The sequence below is a fragment of the Ipomoea nil genome, unplaced genomic scaffold (genome assembly GCF_001879475.1).
Source record: "Ipomoea nil cultivar Tokyo-kokei standard unplaced genomic scaffold, Asagao_1.1 scaffold0143, whole genome shotgun sequence".
NCBI classification, from domain to species: domain Eukaryota; kingdom Viridiplantae; phylum Streptophyta; class Magnoliopsida; order Solanales; family Convolvulaceae; genus Ipomoea; species Ipomoea nil.
In genome coordinates, this window is record NW_017616571.1 from 146006 (window position 1) to 156219 (window position 10214).

The 10214-nt window shown below is 34.3% G+C and overlaps 2 protein-coding genes across 2 annotated transcripts; both read left to right on the top strand.

Annotated features, from left to right (window-relative positions):
* Nucleotides 1–55: 55 nt before the first annotated feature.
* Nucleotides 56–661, top strand: LOC109171871 (ATP-dependent DNA helicase PIF1-like). The gene has a single exon (XM_019320954.1). The coding sequence runs from the start codon at nt 56–58 to the stop codon at nt 659–661; it is 606 nt and encodes a 201-aa protein (XP_019176499.1).
* A 3223-nt stretch (nt 662–3884) lies between these two features.
* On the top strand, nt 3885–5720 carry LOC109171405 (F-box/FBD/LRR-repeat protein At1g13570-like). The gene is made up of 4 exons (XM_019320498.1): nt 3885–3939; nt 4063–4831; nt 4949–5104; nt 5232–5720. Exons 2-4 carry the CDS (start codon nt 4067–4069, stop codon nt 5562–5564), a joined length of 1254 nt encoding a protein of 417 aa, XP_019176043.1. The 5' UTR covers nt 3885–3939; nt 4063–4066; the 3' UTR covers nt 5565–5720.
* The last annotated feature ends 4494 nt before the right edge of the window (nt 5721–10214 follow it).

Sequence of the window (10214 nt, forward strand, 5' to 3'; positions counted from 1 at the left end):
TATCTAATTAGTCGAGCAATTTTGGCACCAACTCTTGAAGTTGTAGACGAAGTTAATGGCGTACATGACCAACTTGAATGTTGTCGAGTATAGGACCTATTTTAGTTCTGATTCGGTCTGCCCCACTGAGAGTACCTCTGATGTTGTGGCTGGGTTACACACTCCGGAGTTATTGAACGGGCTAAAATGTTCTGGGTTACCAAATCATTGCTTAACATTGAAGATTGGGTCTCCTGCTATGTTGTTGCGAAATATTGACCCTTCAGCTGGGTTGTGTAATGGTACACGGTTAATTATTACAAGATTAGCAGACCACGTTGTTGAAGCAAAGCTCTTATTTGGCAATGCAGCAGGCTCCAAAGTTCTGATCCCACGTCTGTCCCTAACACCATCTGACAGTACATTGCCCTTCAAATTTCAAAGGAGGCAATTCCCACTTATGCTGTCCTATGCAATGACAATAAATAAAAGTCAAGGACAAACGCTTTCTACTGTTGGCCTACTTCTGAGAAAACCTGTTTTTGTACATGGCCAGCTATATGTTGCGTTGTCTAGAGTCAGTTCACCAAGAGGGCTTAAGTTACTCATTTGCAACAAAGATGGAAAGTGTGTTTCTTCAACGATGAATGTTGTGTACAAAGAAGTGTTTAATAATTCATAACAACTACATATTATTAAATCTTTGTTATAAATTGCATGTTATTTGGGTGATCTTACTAATTATTTACTATTTTTGCAATCGTATATGTACAACTATGTGTAACTATATACCTGTCTTTGTGTGTGTGTGTGTGTGTGTGTGTATATATATATATATATATATATATATATATATATATATATATATATATATTAATGTAATCATATGTATGTGTAATTAATAGTATATATATGATTACATTAATATAAATACATATCAATATATTTATTTGTTTATGAATTTATTTATTTATTTTCATACCGTGCAACGCACGGGTGGAGTACTAGTTATAATAATGCTAAAGTATAATTATTTTAATTACACTCCAGGTTCAATTAACAATATATGTTATGGTATGACTCTGAATTTTAGTTTCATTTTCCACACACTAGTTTCATTATAACAACACTAAAGTATCATTTCAATTATATAGAGTTTCATTTGACAATATATATTGTTGAATGAGTTCTGTTATTTAGTTTCATTTTTCAAACACACTAGTTTCATTATAACAATATCAAAGTATCATTTTAATTCAACAACAGTTTCATTTGACAATATACATTATTGCATGAGCTCTATTTTGTAATGTTATTTTCCACACACATTAGTTTAATTATAATAATGCTAAAGTACTATTTTAACTACACTCCAGGTTCAATTGACTATATGTTATTGTATGACTCTGGATTTTAGTTTCATTTTCCACACACTAGTTTCATTATAACAACACTAAAGTATCGTTTTAATTATACTAGAGTTTCATTTGACAATATATGTTGCTGAATGAGTTTTGTTTTTTAATTTTATTTTTCAAACACACTAATTTCATTAGAGTAACATTAAATTATCATTTTAATTATTATTGTATATTTTTATTTGACAATCATGATCCACACAACACTATGTGAACCATGATCCACTGTATAACAATTGATTCCCCCAAACATGTTTAAACCAAGATGAGGAGCAAACATCATATTATTAAAATTAAATAATTAATAGTAATATTATATTCCTTTAATTTAAAGTTTAAACCCTTCAAGATGATTAGCATTCTGGTTTCCTTTGGCGGCAAATTATGTTGTGGACCGGATCCACTTTGCAAGGTGGACACGGATCTAAAATGGCATTATTTTGGTTTAAAATGACGCCGTCTGAATTAAAAAATTACTTCTTTCCTTGTCGTTAACTTGCCGTTTGTTTTCAGTATTCATTCATCTATATTCACAATTTTAGAACTCTATATTCACCAAGGTTACGTTGCAAAACATGTTAGGCGCCGAGGAGGAGCCTAGCGCCTAGGCGCGCATTTTTTTAATTTTTTTTTTTAAAAAATAAAATTTAAACTAAAATTTTTAAAATTCAATAATAAAACATAAGGTTCCTCTAGCTTTTTGTTACAAATTATTTACGTAAGTGGTTGTAAAATCGTTTTGAATATTATTGAAACCATCTAAATAAGAGATTTGAAAAAAAATTGTCCCAAACAGACAACCGAGTCAAAAGTTATGCCTTGCTAAAGTTTCTACACTTTTTAACACAAAAAAAAAAATTAAAATTAAAATTGTTCAGCTGTTTCAGCCGCCTAGCCGCCCGGCCGCTGAGGAGGCCGATTTCGGCCTAATCGTCCGCGGCCGGGCGGCGCCTAGGCGCGATTTTGGCAACATTATTGATATTCACAATTTTAGAACTCTATATTCACAATTTTAGAACTAAATATTCACAATTTTAAATCTCATTATACAAAATTACAGAACTCAATATTCACAATTTTTTACTCTATATTCACAATTTTTTAACTCTATATTCACAATTTCATAACTCTATATTCACAATTTAATAACTCTATATTCAAAATAAAAGAACTGTATATTCAACAGTATAACACAATTGCAATTTTTGAATTCAATATTCACAATTTTTGAATTGTATATTTACAAAAATAAAAAAAAAATTAAAAAAAATCATTGAATGCGTCGTTTTAGATCCGGGTCCACCTTACAAGGTGGACCTGGATCCATGACATAACAATTGGGCAAATTATTGTGTGGATCATGCAAATTATTGTGTGGATCATGGTCCACACAATGTTATGTGGACCATAAGAAAAAGTACATTTTTAAAATACTAAATATACATTATTTTTGTATTGAATGTACATTATATAATATAATGTACATTTAGAACAAAAATAATGTATATTCTCTGAATACAATGTACCTTATTTTTCTACTGAATGTATATTATTTTTGTACTAAATATATATTATTTTACCATAGACAAAATATGAGATCCACACAATAATGATCGTAACAATTGGGCAAATTATATTATGTACCACGGTGCATAATCGATTATGCACCGCACGTCTTTTTTTTTTTTTTAAATGAAAATTAACAGTGTTTATTTCCGCCGTTTCGCACCCTTTTGTAAAAAGTAACTCTGTTATTCAGTGTCATTTTGTATACACTGCAGTTTCAGTTGAACACAACTACAGTTTCATTTCGATATAACTATAGTTTCATTCGATATTTATAGACTCAAATATGTGAAAATGTTATTTAATTTTATTTTATATACACTATAGTTTTATTAAAACACAACTACATGATCATTTTGATATAATTACAGCTTCATTGTACAATATACACTCAAATATGTGAAATGTTATTCAGTTTCAGTTTATATACACTGCAGTTTCATTTCACTATAACTACAGTATCATTTTGATATAACTACAGTATCGGCTTGGATATACTATAATGTCAGTTGGTGTTTAACAATCATTATTGTGTGGACCATATTTTGTCTACTATAAAATAATGTACACTCAATATAAAAATAATGTACATTCAATAAAAAAATAATGTACATTTTATTTAGGGGATGTACATTATTTTTGTTCTGAATGTACATTATATTATATAATATACATTCAATACAAAAATAATGTACATTTACTATTAAAAATGTAATTTTTGTTATGATCCACATAACATTATGTGGACCATGGTCCACACAATAATTTACCGGTGTTTAATACACCAAACAAACGAACTCCATTAACTCTAACGGCGGGCCGTTTCTTTACTTAAAAATACGGCGCCGTATATAGCCCGCGGTGCATAATCGATTATGCACCGCGGTCTATAATATAACAACTGTAACAATTGCCCTTCGGCTTCCATAACCCGCCGAAGGCCCAAACCAAAAATCAGAGGGCAGAGGCAACAGAGGTAAGGGTTTCTTTCACTTTTTTCTTCCCAACTCTTCCCAATCTCCTTTTATTTACGAAATCTTGCAGATTCTCCCAACGATTTTTGGTTTTGATTTCGACTGACGCCTCATTGTTGTTTCAGTTTAATGGCTCAACGTCTGCAAATCGAACCCCTACCGGATGCAAGTAGGGATCTAATAAGTTATCTGCCGGGAGAGGTAAAGAACAAAATTTTGGAGTGTTTGCCCACCCGAGACGCTGCCAGAACTGCTCTACTCTCAACCCATTGGAATGATGTTTGGTTGCAGCATGGACAGCTTGCGTTTGATTGGAACTTCTTCGGGTGTTTCGGAAACTACAAAGGTCATGGTCCTGTATCTTATTTTAAAGTAATAACATACATTCTCTTGAAGCGTGTTCGACCCGTGAAGAAATTTAGTCTAGCCATCACTGCCCTCAGATTTAATTCACCTAAGCTGGAGCAGTCCGATTTAGATCAGTGGTTTCTTTCTCTATCAAGAAATGGCGTTGAGGAAGTCTACCTCTCTCATGGGGAAGGTCGATATAAGCTGCCTCTTTGTATAGTCTCGTGCCGGACAATCAAGCAGCTGGGACTCTGCGATGTGTCTTTTGATTTCCCACTAAATGCTCCTTGTATTTTTCCCTCTGTCACTTCATTAGATTTCCGGTCTGTTGTTTTTAATCATAATGCTAATGGAATTGTGTATAGTATTCCTAATCTTGAGAAGCTTGTTTTATTTTATTGTGGAGGGATCAATAATTTTAAGATTAGTGCTCCAAAACTTGAAAGCTTGTCTATTACTGGTGATAAATGTGTGGTTGAATCGAGATGGTTTGCACTTCATTTGAAAGCAATTAAGGTTCTATGCATGGAGGGCCGCTTGTTGTTGGTGAGAATCTATCTTCCTTCTTATATGGACTATCGTATTGACAGATTAAATATTCTTTTCCTTCTGGTTTGTTAGAGTTCTTTTCAAGTCTTATATAATCTTTTGTTTTTGTTAAAGAATTGGGAAGATGTTGAAGTAGCCTCCTTCCCAACTGCAATAAATCTGCAAGTAATCGAACTGCATTCTTTCAAGTTTGCCGATGAAAAGCAGCTCATGGGTATTTTGCAGTTGCTTCAAAAATCTCCCAACCTATGTGAACTGGCCATTACAGGAGTAAGTTTTGCGAGACAAAAACCTTTATAGAGTATATATTTGCCCGTCATGATTTTTTGTTTTCTTTATTTCCTCATGGTTAGTTGTATATGTTTTTTATTTTATTTTATTTGTTTTTGAGTTGTAGACATGTTCAGATGATGACATAGAAGCTGCTTCAACACTTCTGAAGGATCTGGAGAGTTGCATTATTAATCAGGATCTAAAAATGCTTAAAACAATCAAGATTGATCTGTTTTGTGGATCTACAATTGAAATGTTTTTTGTGAAAATGCTGCTCTCAAAATCCCCTATACTAGAGAGAGTTGTTATTACGGAATCTTATTTTATAAAAGATGGCTGCACGGTGATCAAGTTCCGAAGGGAGTTGCTGTGCTTCCCTCGGGCATCTCCAAAAGCACAAATTGTCATCATCAAGGGCAAAGACTATGCTCAAGGACTGGATGGTTTAACCATATGATGAAGCTCTGTGGGTTTAGTTTGGATGTAAAGGATGCACCTTGTTTCCTACGTTTTTCTGTAAGTATAATGTTAGTAATGTATTTTGAATCCGGAAGCAGTAGACTCCAAGAATGTTCTTCTTTTTGCTAATGTTAATTCTACTAGATTTTACATATGCTGATGTTTCTTATGATTTCATTTAGAACAACCAAGGCATGTTTCAAACTTATTTGTCACTTGTGTAGGGTACCAAACTTGGTTAACAATTCTGAAAACAACTTTAAAAATGTCACCAACAATATTGAATTTATGTACTTATGATAGTGAATATATGTATTTATAGTAAAAAATTTATACACTTACGGTAGAGAATCGTATATTTACAAGTGAATGTAGCTGAACATTCATCGTGTTATAGATGCAAAACATATTATGGCAAAAACATCTCTTTGAATTAAAATTATATTGTGAATGTTGCATGATTTAAATTAAAAAAAAAATAAAAAAAATTGATCAGATTAAATTTTAATTGATAAATGTATTATGTATAGGTTAAAGGCTAGGCAAAACAAAATGTTTTATATTGATCTTTGGGAAAATGACACTTTTTCCCCCTAAGTTATATACTTATAGCATTTTTTCCCCCTCAATTATTTATGTAAGCACATTAGCCCTCTCAATTATTTTAAAAGTGGTGGTTTTTCCCCCTGATATATTAAATTGACATTTCTACCCTTAAAGTAAACATTTTATTTATTTTACTTCTCCAACAAATTATTGTGTATATGTAGCAATGACCACGGTTCGGTTCGAACTAAACCGGACACTATAGCAATCGAATTAAAACTTTTCGGTTATGATTCAGATCTAGAACCCAATATTTGAATTTCAATTTATTAAATTTATGAACCAAAAAAACTGGATCATGAACCGTGAACCGGCGGTTCTGGATCCGGTTCGCGATTTTGAACCGTCTTTATTTTAAAATTTTATTTTATTTTTTATTTTAAAATAGTCTAAATTCAACAATAGATGTATTTTATTTTTTCAGTTCGGAACATGAACCGACCATTCCGGTTTGCGATTTTAATAAACTCTAAATATCGCGTTTTGATTCTAAATTGTAATTGGAATATTTTGGTTTGGTTGCTATAGTATCTGTTTGTTTTGAACCAAATTATAGTAATAATTTGTTGGAGAAGAAAAATAAATGAAATATTTATTTTAAGGGTAAATATGTCCATTTAACATTTTAGGGGGGAAAAGAGCCACTTAAATAATTTAGGGGGAAAAAAGTGCTATAAGTATATAACTCAGGGGGAAAAAGTGTCATTTGCCCTTGATCTTTAAAACAAAAATTGGACATCTATTAAATATGAAGAGAGAGAATTTTATATTTCTGAAATATCACTTACTTCGTATTCTAACCCATGAAATTTAACAAATTCATTCATTTTTAAAAGCAGAAAACAATTCATTAGTGCAAATAAATATTAAATAAGAATAGAGAAAATTTTAATATTCATCTTATCCATTAAATATTTTTTTCTCTCTAAAAAATGAATGAAATGTTTGAATTTAATATACAACTACAAATAACTAAAAAATAAGGAGTAATAAGGTTTTTCCTTACACTTGGTTTATAATTTTTATTACTAACAAATTCAATCAAAACTTATAGAGTACTCCCAACGTCCCATTTTGTGTCTGATTCGATTAACAATATTTGACTGAGGTTATTTACAATACAAATTTTCATAATATTATATGTAATATTAGTATAGCTAGACTCCTGTATTGTGTGGAATCATCATATAGATCTGAATTGAAGGGGACAGTTTTCGAGACAGAGATAGGTGTAGAAAGCAGTTTGCATTCAGACATTCCAGCCCGTTTTAAAATATCATTCATATACCGTTGTTGAGATAAAATAATCTCATTGTCACTCTTAACTGTTTCAATACCCAGAAAGAAATTTGGTTCACCAAGATCTCTGATTTTGTATGTAGCAGACAGTTTGGACAAGAGCTGAGACATAATACCTGATCACTTCCCATTACAAGAATGTTATCCACGTATAACCAAGAGATAAACCAAAGCAGAGTCTTTAGAGTAATAGAACAGAGAGACATCTGTCTTGGATGCTTGAAAGCCAACTGATGGTAAGAACGTATGTAGTCGATTAAACCAGGCTCTGGGAGCTTGTTTTAACCCATACAGAGATCTTTTTAACAAACAAACATAATTCGGGAAGTTAGCATCAATATAACCAGGGGGTTGCTTCATATAAACTGTTTCAGCCAGATTACCATTCAGAAAAGCATTATGAACATCTAGCTGTTTGATAGACCACCAGATGATAAAGCTAGAGATAGAAGGAGTCTTATAGTTGTAGGCTTTACCACTGGACTAAATGTGTCGAATAAGTCCTGGACTGGAACCTGATTAAAACCTTTCGCAACCAGCCTGGCTATATGCCTTTCAATAGCACCATCAGCCTTTCTCTTCGTACCACACACCCATTTACAGCCAATAATATTCATACCCGCATTGGGTGGAACTAGAGACCATGTGTGGTTATGCATGAGAGCATTGAATTCTTGGCTCATGGGTTCACGCCACTCAGGATATTTGACAACTTGAGAGTGACATGTGGGCTCCGTGGGATGCACCTGAGCTGCTAGAGCAAAAAGACGAGCATATGCGTTGCTACGAGTGGCCATAGAGTGAGTACGGACATTGGGCCTAGTGGACCGCCCACGTGGACGGCCTCGCTGGCGAGCAACGGGCTCCACCGGATCTCCCGACGAGGCAGCCTGTCCGGGATCCACGGCTGGTTCGAATGAAGCTAGTAGCGGTGGTTCTGGCGGCTCATCATTGGACACGGCAGGAATAGGTGCGCTGTGACTGGGAACAGATTCCGCCCAAGGTCCAGAAAATGGAGTAGATAAATCCTGCAAAGAAGTTTTAGTAGCAAAGGAGAAAATTTCTTCATCAAATCTGACATGCCTGCATGTGTAAATCTTATTAGTATGTAAGTCCATGCATCTGTACCCCCCTAAAGGACTCAGGATAACCTAGGAAGACACATGGAGAAGACCTGTATGACATCTTATGACGATTATATGGTCGAAGATGAGCGTAGCATAAACACCCAAAGACACGAAGAAAAAGATAGGAAGGAGGGGATTTATGTAACAAGAGATGAGGACTGGAGTTATTTAATACAGAAGATGGCATTCTGTTAATTAAATAGACAGCAGTCTCAAAGGCAAAATTCCAAAATTTCAAAGGAACAGATGCATGAGCTAGAAGAGCCAGACCAGTTTAAAAAATGTGACGATGTTTTCGTTCAACACGACCATTCTGTTCATGTGTATAGGCACAGGATTGTCTATGTTGAATTCCTAATTGAACAAACGAAGAATGCAACTTTTTGTACTCAGCACCTAAATCAGACTGAATGACCTTTATTTTGCAATTAAAGGACCGTTCAACAAGAGTACAAAATTTATCAAAGATGACATAAAGATCAGACTTTAATTTCATAGGAAAGAACCATGTATAACGGGAATAGTCATGCACAAAGATCACAAAGTAACGGAAGCCAGAAGTAGATAAAGTGGGCGCAGGACCCCAAATGTCTATGTAAATAAGATCTAGTACTTGAGAACTAGAGGAAGCAACACGAGGTAGGGGAAAACAGACAGATTTGCCTAATTGACACGCATTGCATAAAGAGTTATTGCAACGAATATTATCACGAGACCCACTAACTAAACAAGATTGAAGTATATGGCTAAGAATACGGTTATGAGGATGACCTAGACGATTGTGCCAAGTGGAAGCCGATGCACGGGCGGAAAGAAACGCTGACGGAGACGAACTAGGTAATGAAAGTGTGTATAGTCCCCCTGAACTATTGCCCTGAAGAAGTATTTCCTTGGTATTGATATCCTTCACAACAAAAAAAAAGAGGGGTGAAACTCAAAAAAGACTCTATTATCGGATGCAAACTTCTGAACAGATAATAACGAATTAGACAAACGTGGAACGTGAAGTATATCAGACAATGTAAATGATCTAGAAGGGGTATTAAAAGATGCATGACCAACATGACTAATAGATAAACCCATACCGTCACCGACACGTAAAGTGTCATTACCAGTGTACTTCTCCGAGGTAGAAAGGGCATCTATGTTTGGAGTTGCATGATTTGTGGCTCCAGTGTCCGGAACCCATGTATGAGAATTTGACGAGGTTTTAGCACCTAAATCATTCTGAAACTCCAAATTAGCTTGAGAACCCGGAGCCCCTGAATAACGCTAAAACAATTGACTCCCGTGTGACCGAAACGTTTACAAATTTGACACGGATCATCATAGCGCCAAAAACAATTGGCTCCCGTGTGACCAAAACGTTTACAAATTTGACACGGATCATCATAGCGCCAAAAACAATTGGCTCCCGTGTGGCCGAAACCTTTACAAATTTGACACAGTTTATCATAGGGCCATAAACAATTAGCTCCCGTGTGACCGAAATCTCTACAAATTTGACATTGAATATGAAGGTCACGACTACCTCGTTGAACATTTGACATTGAACAACTGCCACGAAATCTCTGCCAAACTGCCATATATTGTGTTCGAATTTCTCCGCGAAGATT

Bases quoted from the DNA above. Each gene is read 5' to 3' on its own strand.
- LOC109171871 (XM_019320954.1), top strand. From the start codon at position 56: ATGGCGTACATGACCAACTTGAATGTTGTCGAGTATAGGACCTATTTT.
- LOC109171405 (XM_019320498.1), top strand. From the start codon at position 4,067: ATGGCTCAACGTCTGCAAATCGAACCCCTACCGGATGCAAGTAGGGAT. The intron at 4,832-4,948 runs GTGAGAATCTAT...TTTTTGTTAAAG, and splicing joins TGGAGGGCCGCTTGTTGTTG to AATTGGGAAGATGTTGAAGT. The intron at 5,105-5,231 runs GTAAGTTTTGCG...TTTGAGTTGTAG, and splicing joins GTGAACTGGCCATTACAGGA to ACATGTTCAGATGATGACAT.